This window comes from Peromyscus californicus, unplaced genomic scaffold (assembly GCF_007827085.1).
Source record: "Peromyscus californicus insignis strain IS unplaced genomic scaffold, ASM782708v3 Scaffold_6__1_contigs__length_162567912, whole genome shotgun sequence".
In the NCBI taxonomy this organism is placed as follows: domain Eukaryota; kingdom Metazoa; phylum Chordata; class Mammalia; order Rodentia; family Cricetidae; genus Peromyscus; species Peromyscus californicus.
This window is the reverse complement of record NW_026294584.1, coordinates 97,978,764-98,001,111: the sequence shown is the minus strand read 5'-3', so window position 1 is coordinate 98,001,111 and position 22,348 is coordinate 97,978,764. Positions and strand designations below refer to the sequence as shown.

The 22,348-nt window shown below is 50.0% G+C and overlaps 2 protein-coding genes and 1 long non-coding RNA gene across 4 annotated transcripts; 1 reads left to right on the top strand and 2 right to left on the bottom strand.

Annotated features, from left to right (window-relative positions):
- Window positions 1-10,290: 10,290 nt before the first annotated feature.
- Lbx2 (ladybird homeobox 2) lies at window positions 10,291-12,615 on the bottom strand. Its single transcript, XM_052721079.1, has 2 exons — window positions 11,951-12,615; window positions 10,291-10,770 (listed from the first exon to the last, which is right to left on the bottom strand). Exons 1-2 carry the CDS (start codon window positions 12,144-12,146, stop codon window positions 10,382-10,384), a joined length of 585 nt encoding a protein of 194 aa, XP_052577039.1. The 5' UTR covers window positions 12,147-12,615; the 3' UTR covers window positions 10,291-10,381.
- On the top strand, window positions 10,684-12,553 carry LOC128099267 (uncharacterized). The gene is made up of 2 exons (XR_008214482.1): window positions 10,684-10,936; window positions 11,942-12,553. It is a non-coding gene; the product is annotated as an uncharacterized LOC128099267 (long non-coding RNA).
- Window positions 12,616-17,340: 4,725 nt separating the features above from the next.
- On the bottom strand, window positions 17,341-21,894 carry Pcgf1 (polycomb group ring finger 1). Of its 2 annotated transcripts, XM_052721273.1 has the most exons (10): window positions 20,155-21,894; window positions 19,910-19,987; window positions 19,388-19,493; window positions 19,108-19,260; window positions 18,884-18,955; window positions 18,637-18,742; window positions 18,420-18,453; window positions 18,237-18,323; window positions 17,562-17,642; window positions 17,341-17,485 (listed from the first exon to the last, which is right to left on the bottom strand). In XM_052721273.1, the coding sequence occupies exons 2-10, from the start codon at window positions 19,964-19,966 to the stop codon at window positions 17,438-17,440; spliced, it is 744 nt and encodes a 247-aa protein (XP_052577233.1). In that variant the 5' UTR covers window positions 19,967-19,987; window positions 20,155-21,894; the 3' UTR covers window positions 17,341-17,437. The 2 variants fall into 2 exon arrangements, with proteins under 2 accessions (XP_052577233.1, XP_052577232.1); XM_052721272.1 differs by lacking the exon at window positions 20,155-21,894 and having other exon boundaries at window positions 19,910-20,118.
- Between the last annotated feature and the right edge of the window lie 454 nt (window positions 21,895-22,348).

Sequence of the window (22,348 nt, the reverse complement as noted above, 5' to 3'; positions counted from 1 at the left end):
AGATGATCTATAGGTTGGTTGGTTAAAATTTATTAAACTTTCTAAGATTGGATTGCAAGGATGGCTCAGCTGTTAAAGGCACAGGATGCCCTTAAAGAGAACCTAGGTTTGACTCCCAGGACCCACATGGTGGCTCACAACCATCCACAACTCTGCTTCCAGGGGGTCAGAGCCCTTGTCTGACCTCCACAGACATGAACCATGCTTATGGTGCACCTACATACATGCAAGCAAAACACTTAAACAAATAAAATAAAATAATAAATAATAAATAAAATAAATACATCTTTAAAAAAAACCCAAGGTTATACTGTAGTTAGAATTTTCTTTGGGCCACCAACCAGCTCCCAAATAAAGACATGTAGACTTATTATTAATTATGAATGCTCAGCCTTAGCTTAAGCTTGTCCCACTAGCTCTTTTAACTTAATTTAACCTGTTTCTTTTATTTATTTATTTTATTTTTTATTTTTTTAATTACATTTATGTTATTCATTAATTACACTCATGATATTAATTACATTTGTGGTATTCATTGGTTACATTCACAGTATTCATTCAATAATTATGTTTATGATCTTTATTAATTACATTAATTGTATTGATTTATTACATTCATGATATTATGTCCTGATACTACTGTCCATTTGTGGGTTTTCCATCACACAAAACAGAGATTCTGTACTTAGGAAATCATTGCTCTATATTCCTTTCTTCTCCATCTGGAGATAACGTCTAATCTTTCTGTCTCTATGAATTTGTATATTCTATATATGTCATGTAATACAATTCTATAGTATTTGTCCTTTTTTTAAATGCAAAAACATTTTATGTACAATTGCAGGAGAAATAATACACAGATAGCTTGAACATAAAAACAGGTGATAATTCAAAAGTCCAGGGGTATTTTAAACAGTAAAATATTTTCTCTGTAGAAAATAGTAAAAATGATAACATTTCCCAATAAGCCCTTTTAAGCCAAATGATAGCTGAATTATACATATAAATATTGATTAGATTCTGTGATACAGAAGAAACCTATCGTCATCTGTTCAGAGAGCTATGTTTTACTTAAGTTGTGTAAGTGAGATTTCTATTCATATTCCCCTTCACTTTTGATTTACAGCAGACATTTTTCTATAGGCTAATCCATAATCTAAAAAGATTTTGACCTCCCCTCCTGAAAGTATGGCCAGCATTTTCTTTCATCAGCTTGATACAGTACAAATTCTTATCCTAATAGTGAAATGTTTCACTAAAGTTTGCCCAGTGATTGGGTAAAACCAAAACTTATTATAAGCCACATTCATCCTAGGGTCCCTCCTGCTAGGTAGCCTCCCTGGATCTGTGGGTTGCAGTCTGATTGTCCTTTGCTTTATATCTAGTATCCACTTATGAGTGAGTACATACCATGTTTGTCCTTCTGAGTCTGGGTTACTTCACTCAGGATGATTTTTTTTCTAGTTCCATAATTTAACCTGTTTCTGTTCATCTATGTTTTGCCTTGGGTTTTTTTTTTTAACCTTTCTTTCATTCTATATGTCCTTATTTCCTGCTTCTTGTCTGTCTGGCCCCTGGCATCTCCCTGGTGTCTCTTTTTCTTTCTTCCCCTGAGCTTAAATTCCTCCTCCTCCTCCTTACTTTCCCTGCCCAGAAGTCCTAACTACACCTCCTCCCTTACAATTGGCCATTAAGCTTTTATTAGACCAATCAGTTGCCTTAGGCAGACAGCAACACATCTTTACATAATTAAAAAAATATTCTACAACATACATAAATGCAACACATCTTTGCATAGTTAAACAAATATTCCACAACATTATACTGATCAACTTGTGATAATATTTGCAAAAACTGGCTTTAAAGAACAAAAGTGTATGTCTAATCTAGATAATTATCTACTGTTTTTGTTTTTGTTTTTTGTTTTGTTTTGTTTTTCTGAGACAGGGTTTCTCTGTGTAGCTTTGGTGCCTGTCCTGGATCTTGCTCTGTAGACCAGGCGGATCTTGAACTCCTGTGTGCTGGGATTAAAGGCGTGTGCCACCACTGCCCAGCTAATTATCTACATTTTTGCTGCATTAGACTTTAACCAATTGGGGAAACCAAGTCACAGCAAAATCAAGATTTGTGTAAAACTGTTGGGTTGTTTCAAATTGTCTAAGCTTTACCTAACTGTGACACAGACTTAAAATGGCAAGGTTGGTGAGGCTGTCCTTCTCGGTGTTCAACAGAGCTTGGGCACCTACACCAGTGAGGGTAAGAGAGTCCAAGAAGAAATAGAGTGTCTTGGCCTTTGACCTCCAAGGTCAGCTAGGATGCAGGGGACATTGAGAACCCTCTGATAAGTCACTTGTCCTCTTGATTGAAGAGGCCATGGAGTCTTCAGAGATCAGACCATAACCAGAGCAATCCTACACAAAGAAAGAAAGTCACAGGGGACCTCAGGCTATGTCTGATCCAATACTAAGGTCAGAATTATAGGAGGGTCTACACCATTGCTAACCAAGTGTGTGCGAGGTGCCTAACTTACCAAGGGAGTCCCGGAAACCGGCCAGATTCATTAGGCTCCTCCCTTCCCTGGCATGGTTACGCAACAGGGACTGCTGAGAGTCACTCTCAGCCAAGCTGAACTGCAGGCAAGAACAGAGAGACGAGATGATCTCACTGGAGGAGGCTCAGACCAACTGAGCCACCTGCAAAGGACGCTCTTCAAGCCGGTGAGCTCCTGCAGGCTGTGCAGTGTGCTCCGGACGTCCAGCTTTCATGAGCTGTCACCCATGCTGGGGTAGTACAGCTGTCACTGAGTCATTTCTGCTCCTGCAAATAATCCCAGTAGCACTCATTGGCCCGCCAAGTTGTGCTTTGGTGGCATCTGTACATTGGTCTACTGTGGGCTCCCTCCCCGGGGTGAGCAACATTGTTCACATGCCCCCAGGAACAGGATAATACAACAAAGCCCCGTATTTCCACCCCAGTGTCCTCCACCCAATCCATGCCATTCAAGTGTAGTGGGTAGCCATTCCAGCTTTGATCTGGAAGTTCCAACCCCCATTGAGACTTCGGCAACTGTCACGCCTACAAGGCGGGGCCAAGAGACGCGCCTGGGGACCCGAGATCTGGATCGGCGGGCGCTCTCTCTGTTGCGGGACCCTGGATAGTGGAGGTGGACCGAGCAGAGCTCCAGAGAACACCGCTGGACTGCGATACACCTTCCCCAGACCCCGCGACCTACCTATCCCTTCATTTGTAAGTTATGCCATTAAATAAATCTCCTTTTAACTACGTGGAGTGGCCTTAATAATTTCACCAATATTCAAGATTACTTCTCAGGGTTTGCCTAGCCCCGCCCTCTCTTTTCGGTTTTGTTATTTGAGACAGGGTGACTACGAAGCCTCAGCTGGCCTGGAACTCACAATGTAGACTAGACAGCCCTCCAGCTCATCATAGGAAGCAGCCTCTGTGATGGAACTGAAGGTGTGTGCCACCATGCCGAGCTTGCCTCCCTCGATTGTTCTCTTGTTTTCTCCGTATTTCCTCTCCTTCTGGCCGGCCGCCTGCCCTCCTTTCCCCAGGAAGCCAGTCTCCTGTGGGAGACACTGGTGGCAGAGGAGGAGTGCATCACACAGAAAGTCAGAAGAAACAACACCAGAAGTTGGCTCTAGCGTGTATGCGTTGGGGTGGGGGTCCAAAAGGACTTTGGAGTGGAGGTCCAGAAGGACTTGGCAGGGGATAGGTGGGGCTCACTGCGGTAGGGCCCCTTGCAGGTGGGTGGGCGCAAAGGGCTCGGGGACCATCAGCAGTGGCAGCAATCCCACCGCGTGCTTGACTGGGACCTGCTTCTCCCTCACTGTGGGGCCTCTGGCGGGTGGCTTTCTTGTCTGCTTTTTCACCTGTCAGATGAGAATAGTGGGGCTGGAGAGATGGCTCAGCAGTCAGGGGTGCTTGCTGCTCAATCCCAGAGTTCAAATCCCAGCACTCACATAACCAAGCAGGCGTCTGGAAAACAGCTGCGATGTCAGTGCTGAGGGACCTGATACCTTCTCTGGCACTGTACTCGAAAGTATGTCTACCCACTCATATATGTACACACACACACACGTAAGTAAAATAAATCTTTAAAATTTGTATTACATCTATCTACCTATCTGTCTATCTATCTACTTACCTACCTACCTACCTATCATCTATCTGTGTGTGTGTGTGTGTGTGTGTGTGTGTGTGTGTGTGTGTGTGTGTGTGTGTGTGTGTATGCGTGCACATTCGCGTGCGTGTGCATGCCATAGCATGTGTGGGGAGGTCAAAGAACAACTAGCAAGAATCATTTTCCCCTTCCACCATGTGGGTCCTGGGGAGGTGATCAGGCTTCACAGTAAGAGCCTTTACGCATTGAACCATCTTACTGACCCAAAATAAATGTTTAAAATGATGGTCTGGAGAGATGGCTTAGTAGTTAAGAGCAATTACTGTTCTTGCAGAGCAATTCCCAGCACCTACAAGGCAGCTCACAGCGGTTTGTAACTCCACTTTCAGGGGATACAGCGCCATCTTCTGGCCTCTGCAAGCACTGCACTCGTGTGCACATACTGACACACAGACACAGACACATAAATAAAAGTAAAATAAATCTTGGCACCAAGTGTGGTGATTCATGCCTTCAATCCCAGAACTTGGGAGGCAGAGGCATGCAGATCTCTGTGAGTTCAAGGCCAACTTGGTCTACATAGTGAGTTCTGGGACAGTCAGAATTAGGTAGAGACCCTGTCTCAAAAAAAAAAAAAAAGTAAACTAAATCTTTAAAATTTTGAATGAGGATACTCACAAACCCGACATCATGGAGTCACAGGGAGTGGATGAGGTAGTACATTCAGCACATGGCTTGCCACACTGCGTGTCGTTAAGTACAAACAACCTCATCCTTACTGCAGTGCTACAGAATGACATCAGGCTACAGAGAAGGCTCAGTGGGTCGACACGTTTGCCCCCAAATGTGTTGAAAACCTGAGTTTGATCCCTGGAACCCACATGACTGACTTCTGACCTCCACACGTGTCCCGTGCCGCCCCATCTACAGACACACACACACACACACACACACACACACACACACACACACACACACACAATCACTGTGTCACCCTGGCTGGCCCTGAACTCAGTCTGTAGATCAGGCTAGAATTTAACTCTGCCTCCCGAGTGCTGAGATTAAAGGTGTGTGCCACTGTACCTAGCACAATAAACATACTTATTTTGTTTTGTTTTCAAGACAGGGTCTCACTATGTAGCTCTGGCTGTCCCGAAACTCACTATGTAGACCAGGCTAGCCTTAAACTCACAGAGATCTGCTTGCTTCTGCCTCCTAAGTGCTGGGATTAAAGGTTTACACCACTACACAAGACAGAAATACATTTTTTAAAAAAATGCTCATATTTTTATTTTGTGTGTAAAAGTGTTTTGCCTACATATAGGTCTGTGTACCAGTTATATACATGGTGCCTGTGGAGTCCAGAACAGGGCATGGAACCCCCTGGAACTGGAGTTACACATGGTCGTGAGCCATCATGTGGGTGCTGGGAATTAAACCCCGGTTCTCTGTAAGAGCAGCCAGCACTCTTAATTACTGAGCCATCTCTCCTTTGAGAAGGATGCAGAGAGAGGGCAAGAGAGAGAACCACATCTCCTGAGGGCATCAAAGGGGAGTGAAGTCCTGAAGTCCTCCACGGTTCATTGCAAGGGACTACACAGAAGTGCAGGCTTTGAGACTGTAGCAGAGCCAGAGAGGAGACCAGGGAGCTTGTCCTGCTTTAGCCCTAAGGGACTCTAAGGTCAGCTAGAGCGCCGTGCTCAGGAGTGTCTCAGGAGTGATGGATAACGGCCAAGTCACACCCTTTAGCTTGATGGATGCTCGCCCTCCCTCATCTCAGTCCCTGCCCCGTCTGTTCCAGATACAGTTCTGTTGCTCCTGGCCTCTGGAAACATTTCCTGTCTGTGTTGCTATACACCTTCTGACCACTCGTGTGTTCAATGATCAAATTCCTTCCTCCTCCCCCTGCCGAAAGAAAGACTCTTCAAGGGTTTGCATTTGAGAAGTCCCTTCTTAGATCTCTCCTGGAGCTGGTGGGACTAACACACCTTCACACGCATCGATTGCTGGCATTGCAATTAGCTTCTCCCTCCTTCCCTCCCTCCCTCCCTCTCTCCACTCCCCTCCTTGCTGGGAATGGAGCGGGCTCTGGGCCACCAAGCTAAATCTCCGACCTCTTTCTTTTTGTAATTGTTGAAACATCTCTTTTTTTATAGGCCTTGGACATTTTTTTTAATTGTTTATGATTTAGGACCTTAAAAGTACTAAAGCAGGATAAAAGTCAGCAGTGATTAGCTGGGACCTTGTGGCACGTCTCTCAGTGTTTGAACTTAGTTCCTTCATTTGCACAATAGAGGCAATCCCTGCCTCACAGACTTGTTAGAGGATGAAAGGAGAAGGTTGAGAAACTATCCATCCAGGTTGCTAAATAAACTGATTTTTGCCTGCACCTGCCCTGTGGATTTGTGACTCCTAGATGGAAAGAGGTGTGTGAGTACATTGCTTTTTAAATTAATAAAGTCCAGAATTCCTGGGACTGTGGACCTCCATGCGTGGAGACCAGTATCATCAACATCACCCAGGAAACTGATGGATGTAAACATTCGGGCACCAGGCCAAGAATTTCAGTCAGGCTGCAAAGCATTGAGCTCACAGTGATTGGTGTTCAGTAAGCCTTCTAGGTAATCACTGTTCACTGTGTGTGTGTGTGTGTGTGTGAATGTGTGGTACACATGAGAGGGATGTGTGTTTGCACACTTGTGGAGGCCCGAAGAGTACATTAGATGTCTTCCTCTGCTCCTTGACACTTTTTCATTTTCTTTTTTTAAGGTAATGTCTCACTTTATGGCCCTGGCTGACCTGGAACTTTTGATATGTAAACCTGATGAACTTCAAACTCGGAGATCCGCTATCTCTGCCCCTCCCCCACCAAGAGCTGGGATCAAAGGCATGAGACACCAAGCTCAGCTCATCATTTTGTTTTTCTTTTCTTCCTCCCTTCCTCCCTTCCTTCCTTCCTTTCTTTCTTTTCTTTTTTCTTTTGGTTTTTCGAGACAGGGTTTCTCCGTGTAGCTTTGCGCCTTTCCTGAAACTCGCTTTGGAGACCAGGCTGGCCTCGAACTCACAGAGATCCGACTGGCTCTGCCTCCCGAGTGCTGGGATTAAAGGCGTGCGCCACCACCGCCCCGGCTCTTTCTTTCTTTTAATAAGGAGGAGCCGGGCATGGTAGCATATGCAGAGACAGGTGGATCTCTGAGACTTCAAGGCCAGTCTGGTCTACATAGTGGGTTTCAGGCCAGCCAGGGCTACAAAGTGAAACTCCATCTCAATAAAATAAAATAAGGTAGAGAGCAACTGAGGACGACACCTGCTATTGACCCCTGACCTCCATGTGGACTTAAACACACATGCATGCACACTGGCACACAGACGCATACATATGCAAAAATCCTTGCAGCCACATATACATGAAAAACTGCATGCATACACACACACACACACACACACACACACACACACACAGCCCTTACAATGTTTTCAGTAAATTTACCGTTTTGTGTTGGGATACATTCATAGCTATTTTCACACTGGCTTTTGCACACACCTTTAAACAATGTCCCCTCCTCAGGACTTCTTAGCCTCATCTGAACTTGAGTCATAAGACCCTCTAATACCCTGCCCCCTGCCTGCCTGCTGTACACCCACTACTTCTAGTGAACAGGGCTCTGTTTCAGAAGCTCAAATTCAGAGTCATTACAAAAGGAGGTATCCAGCCACCCTGGGTTTCCTGGGGGTGCTGGGGTAGCAGTGCCAAACCCTGGCAGTGCTGGGCAACCCGACCGAGAGGACTGCCTGCCGGAAAAGTCCCACAGAGCAAGTCTAGAAGGCGGCGATGGAGCATGGTGGGGCCGGGGCCAGGGTGGCTGTGTGACCTGTGCATACGGAAGGGTGGTGCAGCTGCAAAGAGTATGTTTTGAGCGTGACTGCCAGTGTTTTAGCTCTGTATCAGTGGTCACAGTTTCTGTCCCGTGCCATTTTCCTTCCAGTTGATAAGGTTGCCAGTCATATAGTCCCAGTCACTAGAATCACATGGATTCCCTTCTGTGACTGCCCCCACACTTCTCCCAACCAAGCTGTGAATTCTCTGCTGCTACTCTCTGCGGTGGCCAAAGACCTCTGGCAGTCTCTCTCACGCCACCATATCAGCCTACCTACCCTAAGCAGTGTTCTGCTTGGCCTCCCTAACGTCTTGAAGATGATGCCTTGTTATAGTACAGTGCCAACTCCAATTTCCTTCTTGGTCCTCTTGCCTCTCTCCCTAGACATCTGCTTCCTAGTCACCTCCATAGGGCTAGTGCCTGAAGGAGTTGAAACCACGTGCTTTTGTTTTGTGCCAGGGGGCAGGGCGGAGGGGCAAGCAAAATGTCAGGGCTGGAGAAGTGGCACTTTCTGTTCTGGCAGAGGACTTGGGTTCAGCTCCCAGCTGATGTGGGCTCACAACTGACTATAACTCCAATTCCAGTCAGGCGGCAGTGGTGCACGCCTTTAATCCCAGCACTCAGGAGGCAAAGGCAGGTGGATCTTTGTGAGCTCGAGGCCAGCCTGGTCTACAGAGCGAGATCCAGGACAGGCACCAAAACTACACAGAAAAACCCTGTCTCAAAAACAACAACAACAACAAAAAGAACAAAAAAAAAAAAACAAAAACAAAACAAAACAAAAAACCATCCAATTCCAGGGGATCCAACACCCTCTTCCAGCAGTGTGGGCACCAGGCACACACAGTATACATATGTATGTGCAAACAAAACACTCATATACATAAGATGAAAATAAATTAATCTTAAAAAAAAAAGAGTATGTCCAGTATGGTGGCACACCCCCTTAATCCCAGCACTTGGGAGGTAAAGGCTGGTGGATTTCTGGCCAGCCTGGTCTACAAAGTGAGTTCCAGGGCAGCCAGGGCTACACAGAGAAATTCTGTCTTGAAAAACAAAAACAAAAAACAAAACAAAAGCTTGTTTCAGAAGAGGCCCATCTTACCACCTACAAGGGCGGTGTCCTTGGTGGTCCCAGACCAGAAGTCTGTCAGTTGGGCTGGCCTGCTGATTAATTCACCTGAAGCACTTCCTTCTTGTGTGAAGACACCAGGATCACTCCTGCCTTCCAGCCTTATTCACCCTCCCTGGAATGCAGCTGAGGCTCTAGCTGTACGGTGGTCTCCTAAAGACTGGCAGGGTGGGCCTGGAACTCCTCACTGCTCCTGGTCCCTCCCCAGTACCGTTTCAGGAGGGTGATCAATGGCCAGAAGAAAGGCATGTCGGAGATGTCAGCAGTGGGGCCAGGCTAAGATGTCCTTGTGACAGTCACAGCTACTTCCAGCGCCTCTCAGCAGTCAGTTGTGCCCCGCCCCCATACCTCGACAGAGGTCCCAGAGGTAGAAGTGGGGGTGCCCTCTTTCCAGACATTGGTGTCACTGTGTCCCATCATAGAGTTCTTTGTTTATTGGTGTGTGTGTGTGTGTGTGTGTGTGTGTGTGTGTGTGTGTGTGTGTGTGATGTAGCCGAAGCTGACCTAGTACTCTTGATCCTCCTGCCTCCACCTCCCAAGTGCTGGGATCACAGGTGTGCACCCACACTAGGCTTAGTGTGAAGCGCTTAATGCCCGGAAGCGCTTAATGCCCGGAACCTGGTAAAGCTTGATGAAGAGTAGGGAACGGAATGAAACACGTTATCACATAGGGGACAACCTTAGGTTTAGTGGTGAGGTCTCCAAGACTGCAGACAGAGTCCTGGGAACAAAGGTGGCCAGTAGGGGGTAGGGGCCGGAAGCCACCGCTGGAGTCCTGCCCACTTCCTCTTCATGCAGTGTCTCCAGAGGGGAAAGGCAGCGGGCTCTCTGAAGGGTAGCTGATGCCTGCGTCCACATCCTGACCTCAAGATTCTTTTGGAAAATGAGCATAGACAGACACCTACCTTTTGGGGTTGCTACCACGGCTAAAAGAAGCACCACGTTTTAAAGGAGCCGCAAAGCAGCAAAACCAATTTCCCAGTAAGTAGCAGATTGCGTTGGTTTGGGCTGCGAGCATCCCGGATTGAGGCACCTTGCAGCAGAGCGGCGGCTTTATTCTCAACGAGTGAAGAAAAAAAAAAAAAAAAAAAAAAAAAAGCAGGAGTGTGGACTGAGGGACAGAACAGGGCTAAGTGGGTCTCTCCCCTCCACCCGGGAACCCAGACAAGGCCCCTAGCAGAGGTGAGGAGTCCAGGGCCCTGGCACCCAGGGCTGGCAGAAGCCCTGCTTTCAATCGTCCACCTGTATCTCTTCATCTGATAAGTGGGGCTCAGAGTCAGGCCCTGTAGGGCCAGGGTCAGGGCTAGAAGCGCTGTCTGGCAGTGCCAGGTGGCACAGGACTCCCGGAGACAACGCGCATAGGGAGGCCACGTCCGCGCGCATCTCCTCCACATCTCGCTTGAGCTTGGCGCGACGGTTCTGGAACCAAGTGACCACTTGCGCATTGGCCAGGCCCAGCCGCGCGGCCAGTCCATCGCGCTCTGAGGGTGCCAAGTACTTCTGGAAGACGAATCGCCGCTCCAGCTCCAGCACCTGCTGGGCAGTGAACGCTGTCCGCGACTTGCGGCGTCTCCGGACACCAGCGCCAGGACCTGGCGGCGCCTCTGGGGCGCCTCTGCCTGCACGGATGGAACGGAAATGTCAGCCTCCAGTTTTGGAGGAGCTGTGGTCTGGGTGGAAAAGCTAGGATCACAGGGCTCAAGCAGGTGTGGGGGAGAACCAGCACCACGATCCCTATTCACCGGGTCAGGCCAGGGATTCGAAGAGCAGCAGCCTCTGGAAGAGGTGAGATGAGGTTGCTCATGCAGGGGAGTGGGTGAGACTGACCAGAGGAGACCTGGTGCAGGGGTCAAGGCCGGTTGGAGAAGATCCCCCGGCGCCTTTTGGAGCTCCAAGTTGCGCGTGGTAATAAGTTAGAGGCTAGATTGAGGTCGGGTGACCCACCCGGCCTGGTGGCCATATAAAGCCCTCTGCTTATATGTCCTTAAAAACACCAGTTCCCTCTCCGGGAGCCAAACAGGGATACAGTGGGAGCATAGGGAGGGAAGGGAGGTAGAGAGAGGCGGTTTCTGTGCCCAACGCAGCTGCAAGGACCTTCTTGGACAAGGCTCTAGAAATGACCGGCTGGGGCTGGGCTGGGGCTGGGGCTGGGTGGTCGAGAGGTCTCTGGAGCTTTCTGCTTCGTCCTAGCCCTGCCTTACTCGTTTCTTGCCTAAGGCTCAAGCCTTTTGTCTCCTCCGCGGCCTTTCTCGGTCGCGATTGTCCCGCGTACAGCGAACGCACCGGCCCAGCCAGTCCCCTAGATTCTTGCCAGCCTGGCGATACCCCGCGGCGCTGGCGACCCCCTTCGAGCCGCTGCGGCAAGGTACTAAGGCTGGAGACTTGCGGGGACCGAGATGCAACTCCTGACACCTGGGCAGAGGGCAGGACCGGGTAAAAACGACCAGCTAGGGTTGGACAAAACTTTGTGACGGGACGAGAGAGAGAGAGAGAGAGAGAGAGAGAGAGAGAGAGAGAGAGAGAGAGAGAGAGAGAGAGAGAGAGAGACACACACAGAGAGAGACAGAGACAGAGAGAGACAGAGACAGAGAGAGACAGAGAGAGACAGAGAGAGACACACAGAGAGAGACAGAGAGAGACACAGAGAGAGACAGAGAGAGAGACAGAGACAGACAGAGAGACAGAGACAGAGAGACAGAGACAGACAGGCAGACAGAGAGACACAGACAGAGACAGCGACAGAGACACAGAGAGGGAGAGAGAACTAAATTCAAGTCCGCGACTTTGCAGGCGTTGTACCTTCAGAAGGCTGCAGAGCGCGCGGGTCACGGCCCAGGAACGTTTTACTCGTCAGCTCCTCCAGCGCGTACAGTGGCGACGCGGGATCAGGACTGGCCTCGGGAAGCTGTGGCGCAGAAGGTGCTCGGGGAACCATGCTCGGGCCTAGGATGTCTGCGATGCTGAAGGGTGTCCGGCGTTGGCGTCCAGAGTTCATGGCAAGCCGGGTTGTAACAGTCCCGCCTCCCGCTGCTCTTGGCTCCACAACCTCCTCGGCCCCCAGTGCTCAGCTTCCGATCTGGGCCCCCTGCCTCGGATCCGCCCCCTAGAGCTGGGTTGGAGTCCCATGTCCCCTCCTTCTGCACCCCCACCTCCCTCCAAGGGCCGCGGTGAGTCTGGAGCCCGTAGGTGTCCTGGCAACCTTAGTTCTTCTGTATCTTGGAGAGAAGCCGGTGGCTTCTGGCTTTGAGGTATAGCTCTGTGCACATTCAAACTGGGCTTTCTTTACTGGATTCTGCTGGCTGCTTGGCTCCCCGCATACGCTCTGGCTCATAAACTCCTGGGCAATAAAATTGCTTTCCCTGGCCCCAAGGGCTGGGGATTGCAGAGTACTTAGAAACAGGATTCAAGGCTGATTATGTTAGGATCCTGGGCCTTAGCTAGGAACTCAGTATCCTAACTTGGCCTAATCTTCCCCACCCAACCCCGGGAAACGTCTTAAAGAGAACATGGGGCTGGAAATGGTTGGTACAGTGTGGGGGGTCCGGGATCAAGACTTGGGAGAGCCTGGCCTAGTGGGAGACTGTCATAAAAAGATACCACAAGGAATGGGGCAGTAAGTTAAAGTCCCAGTAAGTTAAAACACACACAAGAAAAGCTTCCAGAGACCTGGACCTGGGCTGGCCCTCCCGGGGTCCCTTGCTCCCAAGGACTGGTCTCCGCAGAGAACCTGCTCTTCTTCTTGGCTTACCAGTGGGTCCGCTAGTCATTTTATTAAGCTCTTATATTTCAGGTGTGGTGTCCCTGTGGGGTCACTCTCCAGGTTAGACAAATTGAAGAGCGGACCTCACAGACCCAGCCAGATCACGAGGCAGGCAGCACTGGCAGCTCGGCCGCCAACTCTGAGGTCTGGTCTGCTCGCTGTCTTTGGTATTCTCTATCCCCTTCTCCCCCACATTTATTCTCACCCGAGTGAGCACTCCATGATCATCTTGAGTTGAAATAAGGCAGCTCTGGGACAACGAAGCTGGGTTAGTGAGGCTGAATGGGCCTGGGTTCTCTTTTTATTATATCTGCCTCAAATAGCTGAAGGCTTCACAGCTTATAGCCATAGAGACTCAGCTCCTCCCAAAGGGCATGCCAATGTTCTTTTTAAGTTGTTTTATTATTATTATTATTATTGAGTTAGGATCTCACTGTGTAGCCTTGGCTGTCCTGGAGCTTACTATATAGACTAGGCTGGTCTCAAACTTCTCTGGGACTAAAGGTGTGTGCCACCACACATGGCTTTTAGTTTTAATTTTAATTAATTTATTTATGATTGAGCTGGGGTTTGTCTCACTATGTAACCCAGGCTCTGCTCAAACTCAGAGCAATCCTCCTGACTCAGTCTTCTGTGAAGTGAGCTACTGTGCTGAGCCAAAACTAGTATTCTGTTTGTTTTGTTTTGTTGACAGTTAAATGAAAAACCAGAACAGTCCCTCCTACCCCTGGACTGTTCCCCATGTCACCTTTCCTGTAGTCCTCTGCAGCTCCTGTATTATTCAGTGTTCACTTGTCTATTCCCTGGGGCAAGTGTAACTTAGAGTTGGGGTGCCCCAAATAGGACTTAGGAGATTCTGGGAACCTGGGCCAAAAGTTCCTTGACAATAGGCCACTTCCCTTGATAGTAGGAGGGGTGTCTTTCCAATAAAGGGTTCCCTCTGATGGTACCCCCAGACTTCAGGCATCCAGATCCTCCTGGAAGCCTGGGGGATGCTCTGGAAGCTCAATGAGCCACTGTAGGGTCAGAGGGCAGAGCCGGGCCACGATGGAAAGCTGAGCTGCTTCAGAACCTTGTTAATTGGTTATTAATGGAGGGGGTAGGGGAGGGCAGTAGAGAGCCTCTGCTGCAGGCCTCAGTCCTCAGCACAATCCTTGTGGTTTCACTTAATCTGCAATTAAAGCAGATCCCAGGAGGCAGGAGGGACTGCCCTACCGCATCCCAGACCCGTCACCCAAAAGACACTGCAACCTCTCCTCACATATCCATTTTGTGACTTTTATGTCCTTTTTACCTCTGCTCTCAATTACTCCTGTGTGTGTGAGGAGTGTGGGGCTCTCCTGAGGGGCTTTGCCTTCCTCTCCGTCCACCTCAACTGCCTACGGCCTCCCACCAGCAGATGGGCTCCAGGAACGGATGGTATGGTCCTCAGACACAAGTTTGGGGGAGAAAGAGAAGCAGAGAGGTTAAAGGGAAGATGTCCCAACGTCAGAGACTAAGGACATCTCAATGCCTAGGGACTAGTGCAGACTATCCTGGGGCCACTGAGGGGGGCTTCTCCTGGCTAAGCATCTGGAACATGAGCTAGGGAGAAACCAGATCCACAGAGGGGGCCGGAGGAGGATGAGTGATTAATGAGGGCTAGTAAGAGATTAAACCTGAGTTCTGGGCTTGAGGGGAGCGCTTAGCCAGAGCTACAGAGTGAGACCCTGTCTCAACAACAGTATTTTTAGAGGCTGGGGATATAGGTCAGTTGGTAGAGGACTTGTCTAGCACACACACACACAAAGGAAAAGGAAAAGAAAGAAAAACCAAGCAAGGTGTGTGGGAGAGGTCCCTCTATCTCTGGGTTGTTTTCTCGGGGGGGGGGGGGGGGGCTAGAGTTAAAACAAGGCCTTTCATATAGCCCAGGGTGGCCTAGAACTCACAGAAATCCTCTTGCCTCAACCTCAGGGCCACTTGCACTCAGCTTGGGGCAATTTTCTTTTTCAGGTTGTGTATCTAAGTGGTAACCAGACCCATTGGGTTCTGGAGTTGAGATCCGCCCGCGCGCGCACACACACATACATACACACACACACACACACACACACACACACACACACACACACACACCTCCCGGAGAAGGATCATTGTGATATTCCAATATGAGATGCGAATGACCTCGGGGTCAAGGTGGGAAAAGGGAGTCTGCAGCCGCGCGGCCTCGGCAGCTACTGGAGATGCACTTCGCTGACAGGATGAAGGTTGCCACAACCGCCGAGCATCAACCAGACCATCGTTCCAGCCAGACTCAAATCTTAGCACCTTCAGCTGTCCTGAGCCTCAAAGCAAAGGCCGCATCTCCAGGCGTGGGTACTCAGGACTCCTGAGCTATGACCCCCTAGTCTTCAGGCTGGACTTAATTAAAACAAAACAAAACAAAAACATTGATTTAGCACGCGGGGGCGGGTGGGGGAGGGGCACGAGATTTCACGGATACAAGCTGCTCTCTGACGTTTTAAATTTTATTTAAAAAAATTATGCTGCCGGGCGGTGGTGGCGCATGCCTTTAATCCCAGCACTCGGGAGGCAGAGGGAGGCGGATCTCTGTGAGTTCGAGGCCAGCCTGGTCTACAGAGCGAGATTCAGGAAAGGTGCAAAGCTACACAGAGAAACCCTGATTTGAAAAACAGAAAAACAAACAAAAAAAATTATACTTTGTATTTTGATCATATTCAACCCCAATTCCTCTGATTTCTTTTTGTTGCTGAACTGCTGCAAGAGCAAGCACCTTCACAGAATGCTGGTCGAGGAGGGGGGCGCGGGGGTGGGGTGGGAGACAAGACACACCAACTGCAGTCTACCTCCCACAGTGCTAAGCTTAGCAGCCCTCCTCCTTGCTCCTGCCCATCCCTCCATAAGAAACTCACTGGCCGCACAAACCCTTGAGAACACCCAGGGTGTCGCATGCTTGCAGACTTTAGATTCGGAAGGTAGTAGGAGAACACTATCGGGGATATTTAACCCAACACGAGCTGCTGTTGAGGTCATCTTCTGGGAACAGCAGTTCTGCATGGGGGAGGGGTCCCTGGAGGAGGTGAGGCTGTTGTCCACCCCTCCCCACCCAGATCCCTGTCATCTGCCTCAAACACAAAAGCACTTTTTATTGTTGGAGACGACTCACTTTGTACTCCAGACAGGCTAGCACAGAACTCTTGGTAATACTCCTGCCTCAGCTTCCCCAATATTGGAATTTATAAACAAGAGTCACTTGGCCTAGCTCATCTTCTGCAATACTTTTGCCTTGGCCCTACATTCTCCGTGTGTCCCAGGTGACTTGGTAAGGTTTCCAGACAATATAATGAAAGTGGAAAGGTTCCAGATGCAAGCTTAGGCTTTCTTAGCTCATGTGGCTTATATTCATTGCCAGCCTTCCAACCTTAGCTACATACCAAGACCTCCTTGAACTCCAGAAGTCAGCCTTCAAGTCATCACGGTTTGGCTTTACAATCAGGAACCCCCAAAACTTACAGTCTGCTCATTGGGGCTCATCCCAGATTGGACAGCAGCCTGAGGCTTCCTCCAGAATGTCCTGGGTGTGGCTTCGACCTGTTTGTTGTTTTTGTTTTAGAATACAGGGTTTCTTTTAGTAGCCCTAGCTGTACTGTAGACCAGGCTGGGCTCAAACTCAGAGAGGTGCCTGCTTCTGCCTCCTGAGTGCTGGGACTAAAGGGGAACCACCTACGCTGGCTTGGTTTTGCTTTTTTTCTTCCTTTGGGTGGGGGGATACTTTCTGACTCTCCTACATAGCTATCCATAGAACCAGCCAGGACACTGGCTGGGATTATGGCCAGAGCCCAGCATGTACACTGGCCTTTTAGAGACAAGCTATGCCCTGGCCTGACCACACCCCTCTTCCGTGAAGCTCCCCCCGCCCCAAAGCTCCTTTGGTGTCTTGTACCTGGGCTCCCTCTCAACTCCCCTTTCCCATCTCAGCTTCACTGACTCCCCATCCGAGCTGCCTCTGTAGACATCTGTCCTGGGCTCAGATCTGCCCACTAGAAACCATTTGTGGGGGCTTCTTTCTTGTCTCATTTCCCAGGCTACAGAACCAGATGCAATTATTTGGATTTTTCCTTAAATATTACTCTTTCTCCTCTTCAGCCCTGTAGTGGCCATACAACCTCCTCTCTTGACATGATCTGTGACATTTCCACTGAGGCTGGGACCATATACTGCAACCCACGAGGACGGCAAGAGCTGCCATCTAGACAGCCTTCCCTCACCAAAAAGGCCAGGTTTCAGTTCACCGAGGGCAAGTCACTGACGACATTTGGTAGATGGAGGAGACTCTTCCTGCCAGTGAGAGCTGGGAGACTGCTGAGGAACCAGGAAAGAGGCCAAAGCTTGAGTGTGCAGTGAGTGGTTAAGAAGGAAGGGGAAAAAGGCTTTTTAAAAGCTTTTATTTCAAAAAATAAAGACACAGTTAATTTTACATAAATATCTGGGGAGGGGTGGGAAGGGGGTGGAAGCAGGACTGGCCCCTACCTCCTCTTCTCTTTCACACTGTATTGTAAAAGCAAAGGAGACGGCTACGGAGAGAAGGGAAGAGAACGTGAGTGGGCCGCCAGCATCTGCAGGGCCCTCAACCCTGGGCACCTGGCTTACCTTGCCAAACCAGCGGGACAGCCAAAGCTGCTTCATTGTCATGTGATCAGGGAGAACTTCATTGTCAAAAAGGAGCTGTACCTAAGAGGGAGATGGGGCAGGGAAGAGTTCTCGGTAGGACTAGGCAGAGACTTTTCCCTGGACTCTGCCCCTAGTGTGTTTATGTAGCATGTATGCTTGTATGTACATTGTGTGTGTTTATGTCTGAGGAGGCCAGAGAACAACTCTGGGTTTTTTCCTCAGGCTCCATCCACCTTTTTTCTTTTCTGAGACAGATTCTCTCACTGGCCCGGAACTCATCAAGTAGGGCAGGCTAGCCCCAGCCCTGGTGCTGGGACTACAAGCACCACCTCACTAGGTTGGTTTTGTTTTAGGTCTGGGGACTGAACTCTGGTCCTGGTGCTTACAAGGCAAGGACTTTACCCACTAGTCTGTCTCCTGCTTTTTTTTTTTTTTTTTCCCCATTTCTGAAGACAAGGTCTTATTCTGGACCCCAGACTGGCCTGGAATTCACTATATAGCTTGGGCTAACCTTGAACTTGAAGTAATCTTCCTGTCTCAGCTTCCTTCCAGGCAAAAGCCACCAAGCCAGACATGTCCCTCCCCTTTCAACATCTTGTTCTCCAAATAACACAGTGGGTCTACTTACATAAATAACACAATGGGTCTACTTACATGTTGTGGATTTAGCATTAGGCGGTGACACAGAACCCTTCGGAGATGACGAACCTCAGCTCTAACAGAGCACCGGACATATTTGTTCTAGGAGCAGGGAAGGGGGGAAGAGGACAGGTGTGTGAGGAAAGGGTTCCTGGGAGTTTGCTTTCAAAGAGGCCTCCCCACCTCAGCCCCTCTCACCTGAAGGACATTTTTATTCTTGTCTTTGCCAGAACTGGATGGAAACAGAAACAAGTTAGAGGATCCCATTTTTCCTCTCTTCCACCTAGATCCATAGTCCATTTCCATCAAGGGGACAGACACTCCCTCACTGACCGCTTCGCCTTTCCCTACGTCCCTCAGCTGATTCAGGGTCATGAGTAATATCACTTCAGGCAACCTCTGACCTGCCCCTCACCTCAGCCGCTCCAGGCACAGGCTCAGCTGCTCATCATAGCGGTAATAGTGGGCTTTGGAGTGGTCAAAACTGCTGAAAGGGAGGCCAAGGTTGCTCAGGGCTGGCTCTGAGAAAAAGTAGACATCGAGGAGGCTGGTACAGGTTCCAAAGCCCCTTTTCCCCAGAGAGCAAAGCTGGGCAGCAGAAATGCTCTGAAGACTTTACTTGACCGCCCCCCCCCCTCCCCAAATGACCACCAAGGACATACCTTCCCCACTGGGCTGGGAGACTCTGTCCAAGCCTCGGGACTGATAGAATTCCCGAATCCGTTTCTCTTCACCTAGGAAGGGGTGAAGGGCGGCCATATTAATTCTCTTTGTCCTGGCTGTTGACCTCTTTATCTAGATGGTTCCCAACAAAACTGTTGTTCACGGCAAGCTGCCACCCAGCACCGGCGTCAGGAGGCCCCACAAACACGAGGTGGCCACTCACTGTCTTGCAAGCCTGGGACTAGCTTATACACTATGTCCTGCATGACCCGATCCAGCTTGAGGTTGAGCAGCGGCTGCGTCTCGTGGATCTTGATGTTGCACATGGGGCAGTACTTGCTGGTCTGCAGGTACTTCACGATACAACTTTTGCAGACTGGAAGAGGAGAAACGCAGCCGCTCAGGCCCTTTGGGAACCCGACACACAGGGCGAGTGGGACAGACAGCACAAAAGAGGCTTGCGGGCAGCGTGGTGAGGACAGGGCAGGATCCGGGACACTCACAGGTGTGGAGACACTCTGTGATGGTGGTGGCATCCACGAAGTAGCCGGCGCACAGGCAGCAAACGATGTGCTCATTCAGGTCTTTGATCTTCACTCGGACCTCCTCCTGTGGACACACCCTCCTCAGTCACTCCTCACTCGTCTCTCGCAAGCCCTGCCCACGTCCCCTCTGCACTTCCCAGCTCCAGAGCAGTTCCTGTCACTGGACTCGGCCCGAGGAAGTGGGGTGGGGGGAGATGAGCTCCCCCTCCGCCCAGCAGAGGGCTCCGCGCACAGCGGGTGCTCTCTTCTCGAGGACTCGCCCGACCCTCCTTTCCCTAGGGAGACCAAACGCCGTCAATGACACAACGCGCAAGCGTCCCCAGTCCAGCGTTTGGCAACCTTGTCGGAATCGCGCGTGCGTACCACGCACCCCATTGCTGCGCAGGCGCACTGGGCGCCCGTCCCGCCACCGCCCGTCCTCTCGCCCGCTTGGGTTCGCACAGCTAACCGACCCCAGAAGTCAACCCGCCGCCCCTGCACCTCGTTCCGTAGCGGGTCCATCTTGTACACTGACTGGAGCTGGTTCCGAAGCCTCATCGCGATCGCAATCTGGCCCCCCTGAGGAGACGCCATCTTAAAGGCTGATCCCAGCCCGCCACTTCCGGTACCGCCTGCGGGGCGGGACTTGTCTCATAGCAACGAGGGTCTCAAATTGTCCGGATTGGCTAGTCTTCCCCACACCCCGCCCTCACCCCCTCTCTCTCTCTCTCTCCCGGTGTGCTCACCTGAGCCCGCTGGCCCCCCCCCTCCCCGTGGTCATTAGGGAGTGGGGGGCCGTGGAGCAGGGTCCCGGGATTGCACGCCCCCCACGGGCGTCCTTCCGACGGCACGCACCCGACCGCTGGACCAACTTCAGGAGTTTGTGATGGATAGCCTGTGCCTTCCGAGGCCGGGCGATCGCCGCCCGCTGCTGCCCAGGAGAGTGGGCGTCCTGGGACGCGACCTCGCCTGAGACCCCGGGTCCTCGCCGTGCAGTGCGACCCTGCTCGGCTGCGGCGTCCGCGCTGCGGGACTGCGTCCCGGTGGCGGGCCTTCTCTCCGCTCCGCCGCGGGAGTTTCTCCCGGCTTCGCGAAGTCCCGGAGAGGGTGCCTTGGGCGGGGTGGGGAGGGAGAGACCCTCCGGGAACGTGGCAATCTTACCTCCCAACTCTCTCCCTGCTGCCGGGGGTGGGGGGAATAGGCCCTGGATAATGATGATGATTTAATCATCGGCGCCTGCGGAGGCCTGGGATAGACTAATGCAGAGCAGATGCCGAAGGAGGAGGGGACGGCTGACAGCGAAGATACTTGGGCAGCGAGTGCCTGCAGTAGCATAGGCCCAGGCCCGCACCGGGGGCGGACGCAGGGGTCCCCAGGGCTGGTGCACTGTCATCACTGGGCTCTTACCACGAAATTTAAAAAAAAATTTTTTTTTAAAACTCTGAAGCGTTATTAGCACCGAGTACAATTGGAGATTGGAGCCAGAGGGGAGATACCACCTGGACATTGAAAGTGTGATGGAAATGGGAAAGAAAAGTAGTGTGGAGGGGAAAATGATCGAGAAAACAGAAGGTGTGGATTGGGAGTGGTAATAGAAGGAACAGGGCCCTAAAAGGGTTGGAATGATTAGATTGATGGCAACAGGTACTTGACAGAAAGGAGTGTGTGTGTGTGTGTTACCCCATGAATGGAATAAAATGCCCTCTTCAGAATGGAGTACATAACCAGCAAGAAAGTGTTAATGACTTGTCAATCAACTAATTACAGCTATGGTTTACCTCTCTGGGCCAAGCTACGGGCATCACTACCGGGGCACTGCGGGTCTCGACAGATTTCTTCCTGTCCACCATTGCCCCCTCTTCAGTCCCTTCTTCCTACAGCATGGAAGAGTGATTCTGACCATAGCTTAGACAGAACACAATGTTTTTGATGGATGTTCCTTATTTAGATTGTGGTGTTAGTTTAATGCGTATTTACATTTGTGGAGACCAATCAGAGTATACACTTAAAAACTTGCAGTTTATTATAAATTAGATCTCCGGGTGGGCGGCGGCGGCGGTGCACGCCTTTAATCCCAGCATTCGGGAGGCAGAGCCAGGTGGATCTCTGTGAGTTCAAGGCCAGCCTGGTCTACAGAGCGAGATCCAGGACAGGCACCAAAACTACACAGAGAAACCTTGTCTCGGAAACAAAACAAAATGGGCTGGAGAGATGACTCAGCGGTTAGGAGCACTGGCTGTTCTTCCAGAGGGCCCAGGTTCAATTCCCATCTCCCACATGGCAGCTCACAACTGTCTCTAACTCCAGTTCCAGGGGATCTGACACCTTCATACCAACACACATAAAATAAAGTTAAATAAATTATAATAAAATAAAATAAATTAGATTTCAAGAAAACTTAAAAAATAATAAAGGCACAGTCCTGTAATCCCAGCACTTATAAGGTAGAGGCAGGGGAAATCATGAGTTCAGGGTCATCCTAGGCTATATAGCAATTTTGAGGCCAACCTGGGATACTTTTTTTTTTTTTTTTGGTTTTTCGAGACAGGGTTTCTCTGTGTAGCTTGGCGCCTTTTCCTGGAACTCACTTGGTAGTCCAGGCTGGCCTCGAACTCACAGAGATCTGCCTGGCTCTGCCTCCCGAGTGCTGGGATTAAAGTCGTGCGCCACCACCGCCCGGCTTCAACCTGGGATACAACAACAAAAACAAGTGATAAGTAAACCATAAAATTAAAATAATCAGATTGTTGAGCTGAGTGTGATCCTTTAATCCTAGTACTCAAGGCGGATCTATGAGAGTGAGGCCAGCCAGGTCTACAGAGTGAGTTCCAGGATATGGAGGACAACCTAGAGATTCTCTGTCTTGAAAAAAAAAAAAACCAAAAACTAAAATAAAAAATCAGATTCTTTTCTTTCCTTTTTTTTTTTTTTTTTTTTTTT